Below are 26,969 nucleotides of genomic sequence, written 5' to 3'. Positions count from 1 at the left end.
TCTTGACACGTACAATAACAATGTTCTTTGCGTCATAAAACAGACTAGATCAGCAGTATTACTGAGCGCAATACACCAACGGTGTTGTGTCCTTCGTAAAAATGCCATGTGCAGTTTCTCGCTCTTGGACTACACAAAGCGCCGATACAGCGGAAATGCAACATCACAACACTGCACAGAAAATTCCGGCCTAGTTCTAATGCGCCCTTGACCAGTTCTGCTGCTAAACTTCTTTTCCGCTCATGCTCAGAACTGACCGGCACACCGCAGTCAAAATCCGTGCAATGCGCGCTTTATTTCTGATGATTTTTCTGCCACATGCGATTGGTGCGTTGCGGGTGATAACGGTAATTGTGGGTGACAATCCCTCGTCCGGCATCCAGTTGACTGGGCCGGCATTTGATGTGGCCTTTGCGGACGCCAGTGCCAGATTTGGTGGGATTCTTGACAACATCACACGGGTAACGGTGTATCGACCAGGAGCTTTGTCCTGCGCTGGCGCCACCGATAACATTGCGAACGTGCTGGGTAACATGACCAACACCATTATGGCGTCCACGGAACCAACGGTTCTATTGTCCGCTGGTAATACATACATTAATTTTTTCATATCTACTTAAATATTATAAAACGCATAGTTTGTGTCAAAATAAAAAATGCACAGTATTAAATCAATGGACAGGATTATTGTTAATAATGGAAAGAAGCGAGACGCACACACAATCTTATTAGGTATTACTTATTACCAAATTGCTCTAAATTTTTAATTTGTCATTGTTGGGCAGGATGTAGTCTGGAAGTCCTGGTGTTTGGTGATTTTGCGCGAGGTGAGTTATTCCGGTACGAGTATGTAAATTATGTGTCCGTTAATCAGAAAATTTATACGAGTATTTTAAGCGTACAGTGTCTGTATGCATTTACGTCGCTATAACAAAATTGACCATTTGGTTGATGAAAATTATGTAATGTCACAAGTTGATATGTCTTTTTCGCTCATAGAGTGGAACCTGGCCTTGCTAGCATCGTAAGTTACCAATTATTTGTGCCTCGCGAATATTTTGGCGGTGTGATGTCAGCCTACCAAATGATAATGTCCTTGAAGTTGACGCTATGATGCGAATGCCGATTTTGTACAGAATGGCCGGTGATGCGGCATTTTCCAATCGTGCCCGTTACGCCACCACACTGATAATGGGACCAACTGATCAGGCATCGCTCGCGCTGGGCACACACCATTTTCTTGATTTCTTTGGCTGGCGAACCGTATCACTGTTATGTGATCGTCTATCTAAGAACGTCGCATCGACTGGATTCAGCTCAATAGCGTGCTCCACCATCCAGAAGCGGCTGATCAACGGTTCCGGGAAGTATGTGGTGAACATCCACGATTTTGATCCAGCTGACAACAATAGTAGCTTCTCTGGCATTCTGGAAATGACGAAATTACAAAGCAGAAGTATGCCGGTAAAATTCGGTGCACTTAACGCCGAACTAATTTTTACTAATTTTACGATATACATTTTACAATATGATTTTACGATATGATTTACGATATTTTAATTTTACGATACTTTATGCATTTTACGATTTGCATGAGTGCTAATTTTACGATATGCATTTCCCTAGTTGTTCTGATATACGCGGATCTGGCCGTAGTGCGAACATTCATGGTTAGAGCATTCTTGATTCTACTCCGCAAAGGTCGTTCCTGGAAACTTGAGGGTTGATCGGTTTCCTTGCAGATACTAGCAGACGGTTTAAACATGACCCAAGGAGATTATGTAAGCTGGATAATGACCTTTCGCTAAATCAACTGGTTGCAAAAAAAGACGATATTTTTGGGCATTTTAGGTTTTCTTAACCGCTCAAGGGCTTTTAACTAAAATCTCTCAAGAACAAATCTGGAAGAAGAACGACATTTTTGATGAGGTGGTGCATCAAATATAGGAACCAGATATTTTATGATATTTGGCCAATCAGCTTGCCGGTTGTCTTATGTTAGGTTGCCCTGCGAGCAATGAAAACGCTGATCGTAGCCAACAATTTGGCCACCAATTGGACCAAAGTCGCTCAGATTGTGGCAAAAATGTCGGCGGTCGCGAAAGAAGTGTATAACTATACTTACCGGAAGGGAGAGGTACGTGGATGGCAACGATTTTCTCATTATAAGAAATCGTTCTATTGTGTTTCGATGCAGATAAACGATTTAACAATGGCGTCGTACGAAACCATTAATACATTCGCGGAGGTGTGTACAGAACAAAGATTGCCTAGATGCGCGTTTTACTTTCGGTTAAATTCAACGTTTTTATGCCGCTGAACATAGGTCTACAGCAACATGCTGAATACAACCATGGGCGCATTTGATATGGACGGTCGTAGTTTTGTGAAAAGATTTTATAATCGTTATTTTGAATACGATTCTCGTGGATTTTTAATTAATGATCGAGGAATTCGGACGATTGACGTAAATTTTTGGCGGATGGATAATAGTTCGTTCACGGAAGAGGTTAGCCATTATTGAATGCATCGTGCCCTACCTAGACTACCAGTTTTCCAGGAATACAGCAGTGGTAGTTGTTGTATTTCATTGATTACAATAGTAGTTTCCAAAATTAAATATTTATTACGCAGCTGGCCTGGAAGTACTCAGTGAAAGATGCCACGCTGCATACAATGTCGCCACATCTGGCTGCGGCTTGGCCGGAAAGTGGAAAAATCCCCACCGATGTCCCTGAATGTGGTTTTCTCAATGACAAATGCCTCGTGCCTAACTGTACGCACTTGTAATTCAGAAAATATTATTATTTCAGTAGTTTCACACTAATATTATTCGCCTGGCATCTGCGAATGATACCCCATGTTGATGTAGTGTATGTAAAACTTGCTTTTAATTTACGATACAGCATACCTTTGGGAAATCGGCACAGCAGCTGGCGTCGTTCTAGGACTTGGACTGATTGCGTTTAGCATTCTCCTGAAGTATGTTATGCTGTTTTCGTGACGACATACTAAGTTACATTGTATGTTGTAATATGCCAAATATTTTGAATCACTGTACAGAATTCTGTCGCTGCGTGCCATAAGGTCACTTGCTGATTGGTATCTTTATCCGTCGACGTTTCCGCTTACGCCGTTCCGTGACACTTCCGGAACCATTAAGGAAATTAACCTGGATGATGCGACAAAACACTGCGCTGATCATCTATACATATATGAGAAACATCAGCTTATTTGGGCAGAGTGTTTGCGTACAAGATTAACCGAGACGCAGATATCGTCCAAACGCAAAATCGTCGATGCGCTACTAGAGGTAATTCCGCACGCATTCGGTCAACATGTTTGCCCTTGGTTAACTAACTCAACAAACTATTCGTTCGTATAACGCTTTTCGTAGGTCAGATCACTGAGCCAAGACAATATTCAGAAACTTCGCGGGCTGTACATGTGTAATGAGGCTGTTATGCTAATCTGGGATTTCGGGGCACGTGGGATACTCCGATCGCTAATTGACAGCGATCGATTACTGCTCAGTCATGATATCCGAGGATCACTATGCTGGGATCTTATAAAGGTCACTGTGAACGTTTCCACTTAACGCGCTTCTGCTCCTATTTTTTGATTCACTTAAATTTCACATTTAACAATTTTCTTTAATATTTTAGGCCGTGCAGTACTTAAGAAAAAGCCGGCTTGGATTTCATGGATCGTTATGCAGCTTGAACTGCATGGTGGATAAACGGTTCTCTTTACAACTGGCTACGGCAGGCACCAGCAAGATGCACCTGCGATTATTTGACACATGCCAGCGCTACCATTCACAGCTGCATAAGTTCTGGCTGGCTCCAGAAGTCCTAGCCAATCCACGGTTACCCGGATCGCATTCAGCAGATGTGTTCGGTATGGGTGTTATCATGGCCGAAGTGATTACTGGCAAAACGCCAATGGATATTGACTTTAAATCAGTGACAAAACTTGAAGGTAAAACTGACAAATAGAAAAACAGAAAAACAATAACAAAGGACCTCCCAAATTTTTCACAGAGAAATCGGAAGAATTGCAGGCCATAATAAAAAAGAAGGTGCAGTATGAGCGAATTGCAGTTGGCACAATACAAGTGCTACCAATACGGTCACTGCTCTCGTCGATGATAAGACACCATCCATCGGAGCGGCCAACAATTGAGCAAATCATGCGCAGTTTTGGGAGGACATATCGGCGTGCAAATGTGGTCGATAGCCTGATCAAACGTTTGGAGAACTTCACTAACGAATTGGAACAGCTGGTGCTGGCTCGGACCCAAGAGCTTTGGGAGGAAATGATTAAGGTGGACGAACTACTGTCTGAAATTGTTCCAAGGTAAAGAGCTTTCTTCAGCGTTTTCTCGGTTTCAATCTGTTCCTTGTTCCACAATTGGCTGGTTAAACGTTTGGAATTTTTTTCCAGGTCATTTGTTGCTAGACTTCGGAATAAAACTGAAATTCCACCAGAGATCTTTGAATCCATTAGTCTTCTCTTCAGTGCTCTTCCTCAGTTTGCCGAATTCTGTCAAACATCAGATTCAACTGATGTTATTCATCTGCTTCATGATGTCTACGTTAGATTTGATTATCTGCTGGAAAGTTTCGACGTATACAAAGTGGAAACCATTAAGGATTCTTACATGGTATGGGAGAGCTAAAGCGGCGCTACGGTAAATTAAGATACTTGCTTGGACTCAGTACAGACGCTTGTATTCTAGGTTGCCAGCGGTCTCCCTATCAGAAACAAATCGGACCACGTTAGCCACATCTTGAACCTTGCGGTCGCTTTAATGGAGAGCAAGCGGGATATTCAATATCCGACGTTGCCGGAAGGACTTTATTTGCGAATTGGTGTTCATACTGGTAAGGACTATTTGCCTGTATACAATCGGCACTAGAATTAAATTACGGCACTGTATTAAAATTTAGAAGCTTTCAAAGTTGCGAAAGCAGGCTGAGCACTAGTGCTCCTCGTCAATGTCTGAATACTATCTAAGTCTATCTTTACTTCTATCTATACTTATGTATGCAGTACACCGGAATTTTTTCACTGGAAAATGATACATGAAAACGTACGTAAAGTGAATCCATTTGGCAGGGTCCTGCGCAGCCGGTATTGTCGGACACAAGATGCCTCGATACTGTTTGTAAGCTTAACGTAATGCAGAAATACCTTTCATAAGTTGATTATTAGTACAGTAATTTCAGCAGACGTCTGGAGTAGTTCCACTGTCTGACAGCTTGCCACAGCGGTTATTTACTAGCTGACACTTACTGCTGTTGACGAATTATATAGCAGGGAGATTTCGTTATTCCGATGTTCTTCTTGAATTAGATTTGGAGACACTGTCAACATCGCCAGTCGCATGGAAAGCTCGGGCCTCGGTAAAGATCAATGCTCGTTCCGCAAAGTACAGTAGTAATTTACTCACACCATTGGTTCTCATTCCCATAGCGAATAAAATTCACGTGAGCAGTCACGTAAACAAACTGGTAACCGACATGCAAATGGACCACTTCTATGTATTAACTTCCCGTGGCGAAATACACATCAAAGTACGAGTATTTCTACATCGGAACTGCGGATACGCTAGTATAAAAGTTTATGCTAGCGCTTAACAGTGATCAAATAATTTACACTACTCGTAGTACTGCAGCGCAGTATAATGGCAAATGACAATCATTTCATTAATGACTGACGCTAATTTCGTACTAATATCGAGCTAAGCTAATTTTGTTCATTGCAGGGAAAAGGTCTATGCGAAACATTTTGGTTGACTTCAGCATCCTGTTCCAGAAACTGCTAAAAAGCATTGTCTTGATGTGGCTTTGAGTCGTTATGGCTTTGAGAAAACTTACGTCCATTTTGCAAGGCATAATTTGTGCACCTTGAAACTAAACAGTTAACTATCGTGCGGCTGATCACTTTCTTGCTACTTTCGGCTCGATTTTTCAGTTTCTTTATGCATTGTACGTTTCCTCGTATAGCAAACATAAGTGACAGGAAACGTTGCGATAGTCCGCACGTATTGTACAATACATAATGCCGACATAAAAAAGCAAACTTTAGAATGCCTTTAATTTTTGACCATCGCTATTGCTGCATGTACTGTAAGTGTAAACTGCGGGGATGAAATCATCCGAAAACGATGGGTTGTGACAATCAGTGCAGTGCAATATTGAACAAATAATGCGCATTTTTGAAAAAAAACATGCCGTTGCACAAACGTCGTCGATAGTCTAAGCCAGCGTTTGGAGAATTTCACCGATGAATTGGAGGACTTGGTGCTGGCTCGGACCGAAGAGCTCTGGGAGGAAATGGAAACAGTTGACAAACTGATATCCGAAATTGTACCGGAATAATTTTTATAAGCTTTCTTAACAGGTTATCCTAACTAAAACTTTTCAATTTATTCCAGGTCGTTCATAACTAAGCTGCGGAATAAGATCATTATCGCACCTGAAATGTTTGAATCCATAAGCCTTCTGTTTAGCGCTCTTCCGCAGTTTTCTGAATTTTGCCAAACATCATCTGATGATCTGCAGATGATGTTACTAATTTACTTCATGATGTCTACGTCAGATTCGACTACTTGTTGGGAAGTTTTGGCGTCTACAAGGTGGAAACGATCAAGGATTCGTATATGATCAGTCAATGAGCAAAACTGCGTAAAGGTCACCTGGCTGCATGTGGTAGATGGTACGTACCATCTACCATCTACGTGTGAAAGGATACAGTTATTCGGTTCCAGGTTACCAGTGGTCTCCCTGTCCGAAAAAAGTTTGATCAAGTAAGTCACATCATTAGCATTGCCCTCGTTTTAATGGATAGCAAGAACGATATCAAATCTCAGAGGTTACCGGAAGGACTTTCCCTGAGGATCGATACACTTACTGGTAAGAACCGCGCGCTATTGTCATACATGCACTCGGTTTTAAACTGCCAGCTGACAAAGTATCGCGCGTATCTTCCCAATTGTGCTGACTTGATTATGATAGTGCTTCGAGATCATTTTTCATTTTATTACGACCACCATAAACAAAAATAAACATCGATCTACGTATTTCCGCAGGTCCCTGTGCAGCTGGTATAGTTGGCCACAAGATGCCTCGTTACTGTCTGTATGAGCAATACTAAACAGTTGCTGCATTCAGTTGTTTTACATAAAACCACACTGCCGGCAAAGCTATTCCGAAGCACTAAAAGTATCCACGCTAGCGTGTTAATTTTGGTGCCTATGATTAAAAAGTGTTTAGGAGTGCGCGACAGCGAAAGTTCTCGTGTATGTACCCGAATTTGGTACTATGTACCGGACCAAATCCCTTAAATTGAAAATCTAGAGGGCAGCATATTTGGGGCAAATTACGACGGACGTTTTACAGAGCCCGAGGATGGCTGTATCGGTATTACGTAGAGGCATTGTTAGACAAAAGTTTTTAAATTTTATCTATCACAAAAATGGCAAAGGGTATAGTTTTGGCGTTTTTATTTCGCCGCACACGCAACACACTACAGACATCGCACATGTAGCTTCGTGTGACCTTTTCCGTACGAGGTAGTGCTTTATCATCGAGCGGCTCAAGTGTTCTAAAGTATTTCTGGAAAAACATCTGCATGATGACAGTACTTAGTTAGTAAATAACGCACCGGAACCAAAGGGCACTACCAAAGAAATGACACCACGGCTACTACAAGCCGTGAGTGTATAAACTCGCACTGTGCCCTTTTCGTTTTGTATGCGACTATGCGGTGAACGACGGACGTACCGATACCGCCAAGTTCATGGAGTATAACGGCCACGGAGCTGGTGGGTATCCAGTAACAAATACTACAGTCCATATGTGCATTTGGTGGCGGTGACCGACGCACAGACATCACAAGTTATATGTATCGCGAGTATAAACGGCCACTGTATCTATTCACTTTCATATGCGGTGACCGACGGACGGATACCATCAGTTACATAGGGCGGGAGTATATACGGCCAGAGCGCATGTGTGCATTTAGTGGCGGTGACCGACGGACGGACACCACATTTCCATATTCGCTGAACATAGATGACCTTCGCTACGCTTCGGTCGATTACGTTGCCAGTTTATAAGTACGATACTGTTTTTGATTTCTGTTTTGTTATTCGGTCATGTGGTTACTGACAGAATTAATAGAAGTTAGCGATTATATCGCTAACTTAGGTTAACGCAGTTGAGAGAAACGCTGGCCCTGTAGAAAGTTCCTGAAATATCCGCAAAGGCATCCCCAAAGCAAGTGATTGGCTGACCTCTTGCCGGACGCCATCTTGCCTTGTTCATCGCGCTGTTGTGCACATATCGCTCTTAAAAGCAGAGTTGCATTCGGAAGTCATTTTTGTTGCGTCTGAAATTTGTGGTTTCTTTTCTTGTTGCTGAAGACTTTGTGCAGTAAATTCCTTTTCTGTTTTTTACCTGCAATATTGCTGTGTGACGCATAGTCATGTATACAGTGTTGCTCACCGGCGTAATCTGGCGTTTATGCAATTGTTGTGAACTATCTTCACGTAGCTATCTTTGTCTAAAGACGTCTGTTTTCTATGCTGATTTCTCAGCGCCATGCTGAAGTTGTGATGGAGCGAATCATTATCTATCGTGTGCGGCTACAGTAAAGATCATTGATGGGATTTGGCGGTATTCTCCGTTACGTATAGTGTAGGAGAAACGATCATATATTATGGCGCTCCTGGGTGGATGCGTTTAGCAACCGTAATAGCCCAGTGACCTTTCTGTTCTCAGTCAATATGACGGCTCCCGTTATTGATCCATTTTATACCCATCTTTACGACACCTGTAATGAGCGTCTGAAGGCGGTGGAAACGGCTTTGGGTATGTGATTCCGTTATTCTGCGGATAGTTCTTTTGAATGTAATATTCGTAAAAGAATCGCATATCGTACAATATTTGGTTGCTACTTTTGTTCAAAATGTGTAAAGTTTTGAACTGTATAGTATCGCCGATCAGAAAGTTGATGAGCTGTTGCTCGTGGTCAACTCAACTGTTAATTCTCTTGTCTGCTGGTAGTTTGACTGCTAATGTCGTGTTGGGGTACATGCTGCACCAGGCGCAATCCAACATTATTTGTAATGCTATTCTTGGTTAGATAATTGTCGACGTTGATGTCCGACAAAAGCGGTAAATCAACGCAACCGCTAGCTAAGAAAGCAGATAAGTCAGTTGCGCCTGCAGCAGCAAATAAACCTGTCGCAAGTTCACTAATTGTAGCTTCAAGTTCGAAAGCTGCTACACAGACCTTTCCGTATACAGAAGCAGACATATTGCAAAAAGCCGGAGGACGGACGTTACGTTCAGACGGTCAAGCAGAGTTTGCAGAAGGCGAACTGCCAAAACCAAAAAAGGTCAGGCGTGCCCAGGGCGAAGTCAAATCTGATGAAGAATTAATATCAGATGACGATGAGCCTGTTACTGCGTTAAACTCAACACAGTCGGCTGTTATACCTGAAAGTGACGCAACGCCACTTGTTGAAACAGGTACACAGCCACCTTTCTTGACCGATATACCAGAACGTACTGCAACGGTTCTCGTTGACGTTAATGAAACTGAAAGTGTCAATATGGATGCACAAGTTAAAGCACTTACTGATGGCCTACAGAGTCTTGTAAAGGTCGCAACAGATGCTCCAGTAAGTGGTCCGCTGCAGTGCGATAAATTCAAGCCTTCAGAGCATAACGCTCGTGAATGGATGAAAGAGTTTGAAGAAGCAGCGACCATGTCGAATTGGCTGGACAAAACCAAAAATGAACGGTTTGCGTTCTACTTGACGGCTGGTGCCGCCAAGCAGTGGTATAACCTCAGAAAGCCGTTTGCGACTTGGGACGTTTTGCGTACTGCATTTCTCACAGAATTTGTCAGTGAGGATGAGAAGTGGGACTATCAGAACAAGCTGCAAAATCGCAAATTCAATCAGGACAAAGAGAGACTGGTTGAATATTACTACTCTATTATTGACCTTTGTCATAAAGTGGACACTGTGATGTCAAACGAAATGAAAGTGCGCTACCTGTTAAACGGTCTTAGTACAAGCCTACGTAATCATATGGCTGTGCTTAACCCGACAACACCGGAAGAGTTATTGACACGTTTCAAAGTGTTAAAAGTTGATTCGGAACGTACAAGTTCTAATACAAATGTCATTTTGACAGCTGAAGTCTCGGCAAAGCAGAAACAAAGTGAAGACGACGAAACTGCTGCCGGTGATGTCAGTTCAGCAAATGTGTAAAGCGTGCTGCAGTCCAGTGAATTTCAACAGGCTGTGGACAGAGCTATCTCTGCTCGTTTGCAGCAAGAGTTCCAGTTGGCTGCTGGCCCAACGACTCCTGAGACACAGATACCCGCACCTGTGCTGACGCAGACATTTGTACGTGGAGGTGCTGCCAGTGCCCGTGGAGGCCGTGGTCGCGGTGGCCGTGGTCGTGCCCGTGGGCGTGGCCGTGGAGGCACCGGAAGCGGCGGCAGTGGTGAGTCCCGGAAACCGGCTATGACGGTTGAACGGAACCAGGACGACAAGACGCGGTGTGATTTCTGCGGTCGTCAAGGTCACCAAGAAAGCCGGTGTTGGGATCGCATGCGGGAACGTAAAGCGGCACACGCGAAGCATGGAAATGTCTTGCCGTCGGAAGGTGAGGGAAATTTAAACTCCAGAGAGTAGCTAAGTACAGGGGTTTAGCTGCTCATACGTCTGATCCCCCTGATTTTGCTGGTTTTCCTTTCGACGCATTTCCAATAGAAGAATCAAATGACGATTCGACTGTTCCGGCTCCAGTTTGTACTACGGCATATGTTAATGGTATGGCCGTGCCTGCTGTGATTGACACCGGATCCGCTGTAACGATTATGAGTGTGCACTGTGCACAGATGTTAGACCTGTGTATTCAGTCATATACCGGGCTGCCCGTTAAAGGAGTTAGTGGCAAATTAATATCGCCTATCGGCACTGTTTGTGTCGATGTGTTATTGGCAAACTGTTCGCACCAAATTAACGTGCTTGTGCTAGACACGTACGATCGTGAATTATTGGTTGGTAATGATTTTTTAATGCGAACAGATCTAGTAATTGATTATGCCGGTCGTATTGTACGGCGCTTTGATGAACGTAATGGCGAAAAGTTCAGGCCGTGGAAGGCGCGGAATCTTGTTGCATGTCGCAAAGTGCACATTCCCGCTGGTCACGTAGCTTGGGTGAAATGTCAACTAAAACATAATCTATTTCCTGGTCGTGTCAAACCAGAAAATATGGAGTTTATAGTTTCCCCAAACGCTAACACGTTCGCTCAAAAAGGGTTACGTACATCAAACGCGCTCGTTAAAATTGTCAACAGTGTGTGTTACTTGGCGTGCGCAAATTTCTCCCGCATGGCCCAAACAATCGGCAAGGGTCAAAACATTGCGTCCGCGACACCGATGTATGTTGACCACGTTCCAGAGTGCTCGGTGGTTGAAACGTGTGAACTCCCAGAAATTCAGTGTGGTGCAAATTTAACTGATGATCAAACTGAACAGCTGCACGCTGTGTTGCGCAAACACGTAAGCGTGTTTCCCACTGCTGAACGCCCTATTGGCGAAGTGAAAGGAGTTTCGCATGTAATAGACACAGGCAGTGCATTGCCAGTGTCCCAACCTCCTTACCGGCGCTCGTGGGCCGAGCGTATTGTCATTCGCACAGAAGTTGATAAAATGCTCCGCCAAGGCATTGTGACCCCATCCTGTAGCCCGTGGTCGTCACCCATTGTACTCGTACACAAGCGGGACGGCACAACGCGTTTTTGTGTTGATTATCGCCGGGTTAATGCCGTTACCAAGAAGGACGTGTACCCAATGCCCCGTTTGGACGACGCGCTTGATCAGTTAGGTGGGTGCGCATATTTTACTTCCTTAGATATGGCGTGGGGATACTGGCAGATCCCCGTAGCGGAGTCCAGCAAGGACCGTACCGCTTTTGTGACGCCTGACGGCTTATATGAATTTAGCCGGATGCCCTTCGGCTTATGTAACGCCGGGGCGACCTTTCAGAGGTCAATGGACAAAATAATGAATGAATTCAGATGGCAGTTTGTTATAGTGTACATAGATGATGTACTCATTTATTCGAAGACGTTTGAAGAGCACATGGAGCACCTTGACGCCGTACTGCGCAAGCTTCGCCAAGCAGGTATCGTGCTTAAGCCATCAAAGTGTGTTTTTGCGTCCGATTGCACCAAATACCTTGGTCATGTCGTTGACCGTAATGGTATTAGTCCCGATCCCGATAAACTGTTGGCAATCGCAGATTATCCAGTACCAGAAAATGTCACGGACATAAAGTCGTTCTTGGGACTTTGTTCGTATTTTCGTTGGTTTGTACGGGATTTTGCCGGTATATCGGAACCGCTGGTACGGTTAACGAGAAAAACCGAACCGTTTGTCTGGTCTACCGAACAAATGGTTGCTTTTGATAAACTCAAACACGCACTAATTAGTTCGCCGATTTTAGCTCATTATGATCCAAATGCTGAGATCGAGTTAAACTGCGATGCTAGTGGCCTTGGAATAGGCGCATGTTTAGTATCTAAACTGGGTGACTGCGAAAGGGTGTTGGCGTACGTTAGCAAAAGTTTCAGTCCCGCAGAGCGTAATTATGCGGTCACTGAACAAGAGTGTCTGGCAATCGTTTGGGCGGTTAAAAAGTTACGACCTTATTTGTTTGGTAAGATGTTTCGCATTGTGACAGACCACTGTGCACTGTGTTGGCTCATGAGCCGGCGTGAATTAGCCGGTCGTCTGAGCAGGTGGGCGGTCTTGTTACAGGAATACAATTTTGAAATTGTATACCGTAGCGGCAAACGTCATCAGAATGCGGATGCGTTATCGCGACATCCCGTTGAACCGGCTGATAGTGCTGATATCGAAATGGACATGTTAGTAGCCATGACCGACACTCCAGACTTCCACTACGAGCAGGTACAAGACTCACGACTGTGCGATGTGATTGACAAGTTGGCTGCCGGTGTGGTGTCTCGGGACACTGCGTGTTATACCATGAAAAACAACTTGTTGTATCGCAAAGCGTTAGTTGACGGGGAAAACGTACTGTTACTCGTCGTACCAAATCATTTGCGACGTGACATACTGTTCGCTTGTCATGACGAGCGTACATCCGGTCATTTGGGATTTTGGCGCACGTATACTCGTGTGCGCCAGCGCTACTTTTGGCCGCGAATGCGTGATCATGTGCGTAAGTACATACGCGGCTGTCGACAATGTCAACTTCGTAAAGTCCCTACTGATAAACCCGGTGGTCTTATTGAACCAATTCCAGTGGGCACTGCATTCGAGATGGTGGGAGTGGATGTTTTTGGTCCTGTCCCTCGTACCGCTAAAGGCAACCGGTATGTCATAGTCTGTACTGACTATTTGACAAAATATGTGGAAACAAAAGCTATTCCGGCGCAGACCGCTATTGCAGTTGCTAATTTCTTGGTGCATCAAGTAATATTGCGTCACGGTGCGCCGTCAAGAATTTTGAGTGACCAAGGTGGTCCATTTCTGTCGGATGTAGTTCAGGAAGTTTTGGTGCTATGTCAAACACGGCATCTGAACACTACAGCGTACAATCCACAGTGTAATGGATTGACTGAGCGGTTCAGTAAAACTTTAGCTGTTATGCTTAGCCTGTATGTCAGTGATAATCAAAAAGATTGGGACCTACATCTCCCATTTGTCACTACAGCTTATAACACCAGCAAGCAAGCCTCGACAAATAAAACACCATTTTATTTGTTGTACGGGCGCGAGTGCCGTTCGGTCATGGATGCACAGCTTGGTGCACTTCCGAATAACAATTTAAATAACATGCACGAATACAGCCAGGCTCTCGTTGAGCGTCTTAAACTGGCTAGTGATGTTGCCAAAGCTAATATTGAGAATGTCCAAGCTGGTTACATGTTGACCGGCAATATCAAAAGAGAACCGCGTGAATTCCAAATCGGTGATTTGGTGTTATTGTACACGCCGGTAACTCCTGTTGGTTTGTCTCCAAAATTAATAGCACATTACTTTGGACCGTATAAAGTGGTTAGCCGTAAATCAAAGTTAAACTACGAGATCCAGTCTGTGCGTACTAAAAAACGTGGTAAAAACACTCTTGTTGTCCACGTAAAGAGACTAAAACTGTTCACGGAGCCTCTGTCTGATTTGGATTTAATGGGTGACACTGATTCACAGTGGGAAATTCCCGTCGAGGACGTGGATCCTGAGCTGCGCGTGGAAATGGAGCGGGACTGCGTAACCCGACCTCGTCGTCCTGCCAGGAAACCGGACGCGCTCGCAGATGAAACCGATCGCACCGTTATCCGGACACTTCGTAACCGGACCATACGGGAACCCTCGCCGTAATATCTTAAAGCTTGCTCCTCTTCTGTTCTTTTGATTTTCTATAGCGTGTTCCTTGATTACGGTAATCAAATCGTTAACGTTTTGTTCCGCTTCTCAAAGTGATTGGTTTTCGCCGTGCTTCAAACTTAAGAACGGGAGTGCTGTGTGGCGCATAGTCATGTATACAGTGTTGCTCACCGGCGTAATCTGGCGTTTATGCAATTGTTGTGAACTATCTTCACGTAGCTATCTGTGTCTAAAGACGTCTGTTTTCTATGCTGATTTCTCAGCGCCATGCTGAAGTTGTGATGGAGCGAATCATTATCTATCGTGTGCGGCTACAGTAAAGATCATTGATGGGATTTGGCGGTATTCTCCGTTACGTATAGTGTAGGAGAAACGATCATTTATTAATATTTGTGAGTGACCTTTGGTGTGTTTTCTTTACCCACCAACCCACCCTTTAGCAACTTGTATATTGATTAAAGGCACAACCCATCTCAGTGCTCTCTCCCGCCACGGTACGCACGGAACCGCACCGGAAGGAAACGCAGCAAGCATTCGCATTCTCATATACACCCTGGCCACGAATCAGGGTTCCTGGAGCGAGCGCGCACCAGGTGCATTCTGCATACCCTAAATCCGCATTCTTTACCAGCAAGCATTCCTTCCGGTGGTCGAGCATGTTCTGCAGCTACCTTGAGACCTTGCAGTTGAGCACTGGGTTGGCCAATGTCCCAACACCTCGTTAGCGTTTCTCGAGACATTAGCGTTAATGTCTCCAAGACTCGAACTGTAATGAAGCACATCGCTGTGTATTGCAGGGAAAAGGTTTTTGTGAAACGTTCTGCAGGTTAACATCAGCATTGCGCTCCTCGAACAGGTTTAAATATACTTGCTTGTATTGATTTTAACTTTTATAGCAGGACGTGTTGTATTGTACCAAGTACTTACTATAGTGTGAGAAGCAAGTTAGCAAGTAGCAAGTTAGCGAGTTCTTACCTATAGCAAGTTCTTGATTGTATGGTACATATACTTAACTTACTGTATAAGATATTATTTTGTATGTGCGATACGTGACAGTATTGTACACTCTCGGAAAAGGTGTTGGGGCAACCGATTTTATGTTTGTCAGTAAAGCTCTGTGCGCGCCATATGAGTGATAGTGTACAAAATAAGACAATTCGTACCGAAAATTCGAAAGAAGTCACACAAGTGTGGATCATGTACAAGGATGCTAGTATAAAATTGATAATTATAAATATACTTACAATATGTGCATTGTGCAGATACCACACGTACCATATGAGATTTAAAGCTTAAAACTGCCCCGTAGCTTTGCTGTAGTTTTTATTTCGTTACAGTAATACATGTATACAGTATGCGTGATCTAATGGTAAGTTCATGATCATGATCAACCCGCAAATTAAGCCGGCCACATTGCAGTGCACGATAAACTAATAATAATTACGAGTTAATTCCGACTTCCGTTCCGTTGTAAATTTTATACAACGGTGTAAGCATGTAAAAATAAGTGAACAACAATTGTGTAAAACTAAAAAGATTTTTAAATCTTGCCGACACCGTAGTCCGCTTCCAAGTGGCGTATAGCATCGTGCTGACGGCCGCATTCACAGCAATCATGGTCGTATGGACACGGACTTTTCTTGCATGGCTTTCGTCGGTTGTAATCGAAGCAGGTCCCGTCAATCAGCTCATCCTGTGGTATTTCAAACGTTCCGACTGCAGTTTGAAAAACAATCTTTTTTTGGCTAGCTCGAGCAGCATCCGGCTTTTTCTTCGTAGACGAATTGCAGTTGTCGGCCCCATGGTTCAGTTTCCCACAAGAGCTGCACTTATGAGAAAACTTACACGAAACATTGCGGCATCCGGCGGGGGCGTTGTAATACCGACAAGGGGCATCTTTCTGACCTGAGGTGTTATTCCCGCTTTTGCTCTTTGGCGCAGGATTATTCGTGCCGCGGGATGTGGACGCTTGAGTAATGTTGTCATCCTGAAAGGGACAATTCTGCGCGATATGATTGGTTCGGGAGCAGTATCCACAAATGTGGGCATGTTTGCAGTTCTTGGCATTGCATCCGTTTGCCGTGTTGTGCTGGCGACATGCACCCGGGAGGAATGTCGGAGGAGTGCTATTAGCGACTACTGGACGGGAGGTACTGGGCTTAAGTACCTCCGTATACGGTGGTGGCGGTTCCGGTTGTGATGTTTGTATTGGTGATGGGTCTCCCAGGGGAGCTCGGAAACGGCACTCCAGAGCACTGTGGTGACCGTGACAAAACAAACACTGATGCGTGAACATGCACGGATGTGTGCCACACGGTTGGTTCCTGTTAAATTGCTGGCATACGGATGGGATGCCCATCTGGCTGGGGTCGCTCACCGATGGCTTATGTGGGTTCGCCGTGGAGCGCTGGTTGGTATTGGGGCGCTGCGGTTGGGGTTTTTGCTTTGATGGCTTCATTTTAATAAAGATGCGTAAATAATCGCTTGGTCAATAACCACTTAATTACAGACATACAAAAGCTACGAGTAAAGGACACCAAAGTCAGCAACCGAAAACAGGAAAAAATCGATCATTCAGCAAGACTTCGTGTTATCAAACCAAAATTAAATCCAAGATAACGCTGAACTCGGCCGCAACACGGCGCATCAGGCGAGATCGGCGTCGGTGCGACCCCACCGCCCTGAGCGGTGGGCACCGATCTCCTAGCACCGGCTTACAGGTACATATTGATATAGCATTAGCGACCCATCTACCCCGAGAAAATGCAACGTATCGTATTCGAGCGCCGGTGCTTGTCGTTTATTACAAATATGTATACTTGATAGCCTAAATTTACACCACGTGGATGATTGCAAATTATTTGCAATAATACGCATTGCTCGATAAGGGGGGATCCATAAAGTACGTACGCAGCGAACCAGGGAGGGACGGGTCCAAAAAATGTGACAAGCTGTGACGGCCCCGGCGAACCCAGGGGGGAGGGGGCGATCAGCTCTTGTATTACGATTGAGCGAACCGGGGGGGAGGGGTCCAGAAAACGTGACGGACCGCTACGAAGGGGGAGGGAGGGGTGAAAAAACCGTGGTTTTCTGCGTACGTAATTTATGGATGCCCCTAATATCCTAAGTTTGAGATAACGAGTTAATCCGAGTACGGTAAAGCCGCTAATGTACTGTACTCTTACGATAACGAAACAACGTACATAAGTCCCGTAGAAAACTACAGAAGTACTGTACTATTCTGCGTTCAGCACTACGCATTTCTGATACTTCTATACATGAAAAGCGAACGGAACAAACATTTTATCAAAATTTAAGAAACTAATACAGGCACGCGTATGTGTCAGAGTGTGTATATAATATGAACTGCGACGCGGACATTATCCGCATGTCAGAAACCTCTGCGTTAAAAAATTCCAGTTCTGTTATAACTGCGAACAAGATTATTGCAACTTTCACAAAAAGATCAAAACTGTCAAACCGTAGTGTTTATTATTGGTAAAACACGTTCAATTAATTTTTATTATCCGAACTAGTTTCCTGGTATGCATATTTTGACCCCATTGGATTCCGATAGCCGCCGTCCAGGCGAATCGTCGTGCCATTGATAAAAGGATTCTCGACAATAAACCGTACAGCATCGGCAAATTCTTCCGGTTGACCTGGGCGCACGGGGAAGATTAACGACTTCAAGCATGCTCGGGCAGTAAATCCAGTCCCGTCCCGCAACAACATCGGTGTCAACATAGGGCCTTTAAAAGGAGCGATAATAATGCTTACTTCAGTTACAGACTTACAGTCATCTTAATATTATGCTATTTGTTTTTTACATTGATTACTTAGTAAAAGTTACCATGGTTAAGCTAGTAAAAATTTCGTAATTAAAAACGGAAGCGACAGTTTCGCACCTGGTGCAATGTCCACGACACGTATGCCGAACTCAGAAAATTCGCGCGCGAGTGGCACTGTCATTCCAGCAACAGCGGCTTTACAAGACGAATAGGCGACATGTTCAGCTGGCGCGTCATACATGGTGACACTGGACACAGTGATGATGACACCGGGTCCTTTTTTGTCCTGCTGCGCTTGTGTATCGCGCATTAAAGCCACAGATAGCCGAATCACGTTGAACGTGCCGAAGACGTTCACCTATAGGTACACCGCAGAAAGTTTTAAAATGCCGCCATAATTTACCGGTAGTGGAATTTGGTATTCGCATTTCGCACTAGCACTGAGTCTATAAATTGCTGCAATCGCAGCAACGTATGTACCCAAAACGCATGGCGTTTGTATAAACTGCAATGCGACGGAAATAGTACCCAAAAATGTACAAGTACGACGTACTTGATAATATTTCATGAAGTCCTCCATAGAATGTGGTTTGTCTGTGGTGGTGTCGAAAACCACATGGCAGCTGCATATTCCTGCGCAGTTGACAACACAATCTAGCCGATTGTATTTGGTCCGGATTTCCTGGATTAGTGTGGTGATTTGCTCTTCACTGGTAATCTGCAGCAACCGTTAAAAAATGCTACAATGCTTACATCAGTCAGTCAAGCAGCATGATAGTTTTGCTGATTCGTGATTTAAAGTTAATCATGATAGTTAAATTTAATGAACGCATGCTACAATTAAATTAAAATGGCAGTATTAGAGCCAGCTGTGTTGAATGCTTAATTCAGCCGGCACCTACATCAGCACCACGGAAATGGACATTGTTCTCATCCTTGTTACCGTTTGGAAAGGATTTCGGGAGGTCGACTACAAATACCGTGGCGTCCTGGCTGGCCAAGAAATCCGCCGCTGCTTTGCCGAGACCAGACGCACCGCCGGTCACGATAGCTACAAAACCCTAATACATAACACAGTGAATCAACAAATTATCAAAATCAACAAAAGACATTTTTAAGTAAATGGGCGCATCCAAAATGAAAAATACGGTATTATGAAGAATCCAGTCTAAAACAGAGCAGCGGAAAAATTTGACGTACCTTCCCTATGGTGTGCATATTTACCGCCGTAACTGCCGAAAACCGTTTCAAACGTTGCAGTCGCTGGCGCGAAGGAAAACCGTAGGTTAATTGAATTATGCAGGCAAGTGTACCATAAAATCTTTTCTTTTCGAAGTTCTAGGATCAGCAGTCGCTGAACACAAACGGCAAATCACGCTACCACAATGACGATGTACATATAGTACAGCATCTAACTGCAATATTCTACCGCATGTATTACGTTTTTTTGTTTTGCAGACTTAACTCTAAAGTCTACCGGCTGCTGTTGTTGGCCTTTACCTGGAATCGGCAGCTTACACAATAACGTGAACTAGACATCCGTACTTGTATTTTATTGAACGTGTGTAAGATTGTGATCGTAGTTATCTTGCGCTTGTAAACTGCAGCGGAGGTACAAGTACATTTACCGGTACTTCCATTGAAAGAACCATAAGAACTGCAATAATAAAATTGTGGAATTTGCCGACAAGGCTTACAAATACACCGCAATCAGCTACTGAAACTTAAAACCATTTTTATGTACCATTCCAACCTCCGGGTGAAATCTTTAACGTTTACCAGTAAACATTTTGACACCATGCCACGAAGTGAGAGCAATATTTCGTAAAATTCACTTATGACTTATGGCTTGTTTACGAATAACAAAATGTGGCCGCCCATCATTCTTAAAATACTTCAAGTAGAAGTATAGATAATTGTGGAAACACATAAATATCTCCTGAGAGCATGTGATTAAATATGTGTGTTTACGGCGTGCCGTATGTGCAATTTATCAGTTGTCTTTTAAAATTCAGGAAAGCAAGACCGACGAAGAGACGCTAGCGCTAGTCTTTCATAAATATGTTATTTCGCACGGAAATTTCAGTTTACTCATATATTGACATTTATAAATACAGTGATTGATCATTTCGATAAAATATCGAGCAAAATTGTCGATTACAAGCAAATGATGGCCTACGACCATGGCGTATTACGCTTCAGGATTACGACCCACACGAATGTTTGTATAGATACCAAGAACGTGTCTTTTACAACAAAATGAGAATCTTTTGTAGAGTTTACCGTTTTCAGTGATATTTCGGCGGTGATCGGTTATGAACCCGTAAACTTCAAATAACCATTATAGTAGTATAACAATAACTGGATGAGACTCTAAGGACAGACATATAACAAAAGAGCATACTACGCTTCAGTTTGAGAATAGGAGAATCTTGGAATAGGGCACATTAACAAAAACAATACCATTCTCAAGGGGATTTTTGTATGAATCGTAATACAAGAAGCACCTTGAGTACGTATTGGGAAAAATCCCTTGCTTAAATACTGGAGTTTCTTAATAATCATTTATAACCGTACGAATATGCAATCGTAAATATTTCATTTCTAGAGCAGCATATACGGTAATCATACGATGCGCCACATGGGAAGTCGGGATAATCCCACTTATGCAATCAGCAGTTCACAGATGTATAAGACTATAAGTGTTGGAACTGTGACCTTCTGAAGCTGGAGCTATGCAGTAGTAACTGACCGAAGCTGCATTGTAAACGAAATAAGCCAAAGAATATCATATACTTGTCTACTTCGCTCATCTGAGACAACCACATCGTCTTACAATTAGCTGGATCGTGGAAGTATGGATGTGCTTGTGGGTGAAGGAAGTATTAACTGCTCTTATAGTTCCCGGAATTTCGAGTTGATGTACATCCAAAGCGTTATTCCATCTCTAAAGTATGGTTTTGTTAAGGTTGGTCATACTCACCGGACGTAAAGACATTAATAGTACGGCATGCAGGTACGCTATCCATTCATTTGCGAAAGCGCGTCACAGGAATGAAAAAATACAATAGATGGATACATGTTCCACGCATTAAACCCTCGGTGCATGTCCCTTGGGTTCGAAAGAATAACTGCGTCCGACACATTTTGGCGATCACATATCGTATTTAAACCCGTAAATCTACCTACAGTGTTTCAGTAGAGTGGATGCTATAAACAACAGTTGCGTTTGTTTAAGTTGAATATTACATGAATATTATTAGATGTGCAACAAAGTTCCTTGTTGCTAAAATGAATTCTTCAGTCATCCATAACATTAGCATTCAGTCATCTCTAAATCTGACAGATTATACAGCAGTTTTGAATGGTACCGGAAATTCTACAGACAGTTCTGTTCCGGTGTGGACGTTTGCCGCCCTTACTGACCTTTTTGGATTTACAGTCGGCACGGTCAGCAACGTCATTGTTTTAAGTATTATAATCATAACAAAAAGTCGATTTTCGGCATTCAGCGTATACCTTTTCAATCTGCTAATTTCCAACATATATCACAATCTTGTACCGCCGTTAGTCTTGTTCCTTATGAAATTTTACCCATCGGTACGCGACAATCCGGCCTGCTGTACCTTTCTAAATTACACCCAAATTACTTCACTGGCTGTTGTTATTCTTTCGCATGTGGTAATCACTTTGAATCGACTATGGGCCGTTATTTTCCCACATTCCTATCGGACGCGACATACAAAAAAATTAGCCATTTGTATGTGTATTGGTGCGTGGTTATACGCCAATACGTTATTGGATGCGGCTGTCATTTTGGATGCGCTGTATTACCGGCAACCGGTGAATAAAATGGCCGGACGCTGTTACATCGATAACAGCAAAATAAAGGGGCTTAGCTCCGCTTGTACTGTATTTTACATGATTATTCCGATACTGATTATTCTGACCGGCTTTCCCGTGATTTGGTTCATACGCCGGAAGTCAACACTAAAGGTCAATGCCGGAGCTGGAGCTTCGATGGCAGCGAACCATTTTTCGCATCAGCCGAATGTATTTAGTTTGGAAATTGTGAACAGCAGTGACACTGGAAATGCCAGCAACGCCAGCAAGCTTCCAGCTCCAGTCTACCGGAAGTCTGATGAAAAAAACATTTATGCGCTGTACTTTGTGATGACCATGTCGACTATCATTTGTTGGTTGCCAATTGTTATTGCGTTCTGCCTGGCTAGCTTTGCGCTGATCCCGAACTTCAGTATTTTCATGCTGTTCCAAATATCGTACGTCTTTTTCTACGTGGAGACCATTATTGATCCGGTACTGCTATTAAGCGCTAACAAAGGCTGGACACGAGGATTTCGAGGACGTATTTTTAGAAATTAATGAAGGACGGGAACAGCTCAATGCTACTCATGATTACGTAGTTACGATCACATACACTGTACGTTTTGTGTCCATTGAAGGGATGGATTGATTTCTTGAATGGTTTGCCGCTGGTTGTAATTAACTTGTGTTTCTGTTACACCACCTTGCCCGATGATATGGTGGAAATTAAGAGAAATTTTAATCCCGCATTGCATGGCGAGCATGGCCTTAAGCGTTGCATGACGTTGAGTGTGACAAAACAAAACTTATTTCGACTTATTACCTTATACGAGCCACTGGCATACACATTTTCCTGACTGTGTGCATGCGGTGATTTTATTGGTAACAATGGACTGTTTAATTTTTAAATGCTTATCTGACGCTGAATTTATTTATTATATGCGGACTTATTCAAATAAAAAATGACTGTGTTTGCAAAACACGAGAATATGATATTCAGGTCATCATGGTTTGGCCGTGGATGTTGGTCAAACAACAACAAACATTTTACCGAAGACATTTGTACTTAATCATTCCAGTGGCAGCGTCCTTCAACCCCATCCCGACAACATTCAGGATTCCGCCGTGTGCAAGCCCCATCGTAATCCCAAGCTGGCCTATCGGTAACCACTACGCCGCAGAAGCGTCCGGTTTTACCATAACCTTGGTAGCAGTTCAGTCCAACCAATGCACGTGCAGTTCGGTTGCGGGCTACGTTTGCATCATGGACATCCTTCAAATAAAAAGCGACCCCTGCACATAAAGCGAAAACGTTGCGAAAGCCGCCAATCCATACCTGTTCATCCACTGGATAACCCGCACTCTTCTGCGCGAACAAAACAACCACGAATGCCAAAGCAAGGGCGAAAAAAGTTGCATACATGGCCATGATATAGGCCTAGGGAATAGCGATGTGTAGAATGTACTAATAAAAATAACTATCGGCCTTTCAGTGCGTTTACTGAGATGCCATCAGAGGAAAACCATACAAAATTTGTGTTTGAAACGAAATTTCACCAGTTTTTTATATAGACGAAACCGGACATAATTTACCGGAACTTTTAGATTTAATTGCATTAGTACCGGCTGCGCTGATTAATACGACCTTTACTTTCATCGTCAAACGGACTTCCGTCCACGCCTTTTATTAGTGTTTTTGTGCACTGCCTCGAACACGTTGTTGTTTTGTGATCCTTACGCGTGTCCTTCCTCCTTATTAATATGTGCGCCCAACTTTTAACAGCCGTAATCTGTCCTGAGTATATTCCTATGATATTACGCGGGAAACCAGCTTCTAGAAATTAGACGTGTTGCTTATGATATCTGACAATGTGTGTAGTTTATGCGTGCGTACGTTTTCCTGTTGCATCTGACTGTGGTTTAACTTGCCGTGTCGAGTAAATTCGCCACTTGCACTTGCTTATTCTGCCTTAGCGGTCACCTGTGGCACGGTTCGTACCAAAGAAAAAAAGTGAATCGTTTTTTCGCTCCTTGTAGTCACAGTAGACATCTGTATACATGCTGTAGACACCCTGTAGACCTATCGGTAGTCACCTGGTTTCTTAGGATGTATACAGCGTGTCTACAACGGTGTCTACAGGTTGTCTACGGATGTCTACCGTTGTATACAGGCAGCCCTTCTTAGGTTCAGCTCGATACTCTGCCTGTATACACCGGTAGTCACCTGTAGACAGCCCGTAGACACCACTGTAGACATACTGTAGTCACCTGGTTCTTAGGTTTTCTTAGGATGTATACAGATTGTCTACAGGGTGTCTACAGGTTGTCTACAGATGACTACAGTGACTACAAGAAGGAAAAAAACGTTCCAGTTTTTTTCTTTGGTACGAAACGTTCCATATATACACCATTTACCGCCACCACTTTTTTAATATTTTTGTTTTATTTTTATTTAATGTACAGCGGTATGTTAAATAAAATAAAAATAATTAAAAGTCCTCTGTACGTTTATATGTACTAAATGTTTTAATAGGCAATAGCCGTCAAAGTAACAAGAAGTGCAAGCGCAGGCATACTACGTCACTGTTAAAATTTTAAACATTGAAAGATTATATGTACTTAACTGAACAAATGATTATGTAAACTGCAGCACTTTATGTGTATCGCCGCAATAAGGTAGGATGTCCTGGGTCTAACGATATTTTTGTGTATCTGTGCACAGTGGTGTCTCGAAAATGGTGACGCGAGATAAAAAGTACCGGGATCAGTGGTGTCTAAAGCCTGAGGGTGGTAAAAGGTGGTGTCGGGAGCTTTTTGCTATTCTTATTTCACAATGTGATTTATATCGTTAATAGTCATGAATTCCACCAGTAAACCAAACGAGGGTCGCGATTACGTTCAGCAAAACTAATAATACAGGATTTAAGAATCCATATCCCAGCGATTTTGCGGTTTTGATGCGCATGATTATTCGTTACCCAGTCGTTAGAAGAGTATATGATCAGTGACCATATCATTCACGTGACCTTGAGCCTAAAATATGAATTACCCACCTACTGTATGCATAACTAAGCTAATTAGAATTGTAGCTAGCTGTACTGTGATATTACGAGTATTTTCTTGACTAATTTGCTACGATAAATAATTAATATCATTATCATCTAATGGTGAGTTAGTATCAGAGTTTACGCCTAGCCTCATACTGATTTAAACAATGACTGTTGGTTGTTTAGGGAGCTTAGTTTATGGAGTTAGTACCGATTTCAGTTCCTCAAAAGAAATTTTTTAACACTGGAAAAAGAATTTAACACTGAAATAAAAAATGAGCGAAATGTTCAAACCACAGCAGATTAATTATTCAAATTATTATGTAGCTGCAAATTAATTTTGTAGCTTCACAGGTAGAAATTGTGCGCAATTAACTGTAGTATTAGCTGCAAATAAACGTGGAGGAATAGAAGTTAACAACAGTAATTTCAAAAGAGCGCAACTAGAAAGTGCAACCAAAGCGTTTTCGTAAACTGGTTTTCCACTCCTTGTGGAACCCAATTAGCAACAATGGATCAACTATTGTTTCCACATAGAAAAAGAAGTAGGAGATCTGCATGAAAGTAATGATGGTAATGTTGGGTGTCAATGAAAATGTGGTCATGCTGAAAGATATCGTAATGGGAATCCAGAAAACTATCGTCGACAAGGTTAGGATAAAATAAATCACAAACGCACTCCGCTGTTCTCGTCTTCGGCCCGGTGCGTTTGCGCCAGTAATAGCACTTTGATTGTCCAGGGAGAACTCCCCGGTTCCCGCTGGACGAACTGATCTCCCGTTTGAGTTCGACACCGGTCGTTTGTGGCTCTTAAACCAAACCACGGGAAAGGTCACCAGTATCGTCGTCATAGGTAATATCATGTACAAAACCATAGATATTGAAGCTAGTGTGTGGATGGGTCGGCCGTCCATGAAGCATCTGCCAGCCAACTTGTCAACCGGCATCCTGTAATACAATGCGTCCAAGATGACCTCCGCGGTAAGAATCGTATTGGAATACAGCCATGCGATAACGCAGAGAAACATGGCTAATTTTATAGTGTGCCGTGTGCGATAGTTATGCGGACGAAGAACAGCCCACAGTCGATTCAAAGTAATCAGCAGATGTGACAAAATTACCACGGCCAACGACGTAAGCTGAGTATAGAGAAACAGTGTGCAGCATGTGGGACTGTAGCGCACCGATGGAATGATCTTCATTAGGAACAACAGCAACGGACCCGGCAAATCGTGGTAAATGTTGGCCAACAGAATGTTAACAAGATAGACGTTGAAAGCGGATATCGGGATTCTTGCTACAATAATTAATAATAAAACAATTACATTTAGAAATGTCCCGACGGAGAATCCAAACAGATCTGAGATTAAAGAGAAGTTCCACGCAATTACCGGAAAGGAAGCGGTATTTAAGGAAACATTCTGAGAAGTGTTAGCCATTTTCAGCCAAAAAATTAAATGACTTCTAATCGCGGTACAGAATACTGATCTACTTGCACTGCTTCTATAAAGTAGTAGCCGCTTTTCTGCATAGGTAGGTAAATTGTTGCTGACCCTTGCGAGTTCATATTTTGCCAAGACATCGAAATTCTTACAAATGTTCTAGTTAGTCAATTTTCTGTCGCAGAAATACGTATTTATTGATTAGTAAGATTACGTCGAAAAATTCCCCGGGGCAACGGGATAGCACACAAAGCCCTTCTTCCATAATAATGTAATACGCATGGACTTTCTTCCTTGTAATTTAATTCGCATGTGTTTGGTACGCTAAATCCCACGGTCACATGCCTCCTGTACCGTAAGCAGCTTTGATATCGATGAGCCATGGGACCTTATGAATTCTGGATAATTATAATTAT

At 43.1% G+C, this 26,969-nt stretch overlaps 3 protein-coding genes across 3 annotated transcripts; 1 reads left to right on the top strand and 2 right to left on the bottom strand.

Annotated features, from left to right (window-relative positions):
- The first annotated feature begins 284 nt into the window (after positions 1-284).
- LOC129583473 (atrial natriuretic peptide receptor 1-like) lies at positions 285-5,878 on the top strand. The gene is made up of 18 exons (XM_055475268.1): positions 285-585; positions 786-827; positions 1,000-1,024; positions 1,137-1,464; positions 2,003-2,137; positions 2,198-2,248; positions 2,327-2,509; positions 2,635-2,776; positions 2,907-2,982; positions 3,064-3,313; positions 3,398-3,574; positions 3,666-3,981; positions 4,044-4,359; positions 4,447-4,666; positions 4,742-4,886; positions 5,122-5,170; positions 5,359-5,434; positions 5,771-5,878. Exons 1-18 carry the CDS (start codon positions 285-287, stop codon positions 5,828-5,830), a joined length of 2,892 nt encoding a protein of 963 aa, XP_055331243.1. The 3' UTR covers positions 5,831-5,878.
- Positions 5,879-15,760: 9,882 nt separating this feature from the next.
- On the bottom strand, positions 15,761-17,218 carry LOC129583334 (uncharacterized). The gene has a single exon (XM_055475103.1). The coding sequence runs from the start codon at positions 16,904-16,906 to the stop codon at positions 15,989-15,991; it is 918 nt and encodes a 305-aa protein (XP_055331078.1). The 5' UTR covers positions 16,907-17,218; the 3' UTR covers positions 15,761-15,988.
- Positions 17,219-17,743: 525 nt separating this feature from the next.
- Positions 17,744-19,674, bottom strand: LOC129583335 (3-hydroxyacyl-CoA dehydrogenase type-2-like). The gene is made up of 5 exons (XM_055475105.1): positions 19,440-19,674; positions 19,142-19,300; positions 18,793-18,957; positions 18,357-18,597; positions 17,744-18,200 (listed from the first exon to the last, which is right to left on the bottom strand). Exons 1-5 carry the CDS (start codon positions 19,455-19,457, stop codon positions 17,962-17,964), a joined length of 822 nt encoding a protein of 273 aa, XP_055331080.1. The 5' UTR covers positions 19,458-19,674; the 3' UTR covers positions 17,744-17,961.
- Positions 19,675-26,969: the final 7,295 nt, after the last annotated feature.

This window comes from Paramacrobiotus metropolitanus, unplaced genomic scaffold, assembly GCF_019649055.1.
Source record: "Paramacrobiotus metropolitanus isolate TYO unplaced genomic scaffold, Prichtersi_v1.0 Parri_scaffold0000010, whole genome shotgun sequence".
Classification (NCBI taxonomy): Eukaryota; Metazoa; Tardigrada; class Eutardigrada; order Parachela; family Macrobiotidae; genus Paramacrobiotus; species Paramacrobiotus metropolitanus.
Note: the sequence above shows the minus strand (reverse complement) of the source record. Positions and strands in the feature narration are given on the sequence as shown.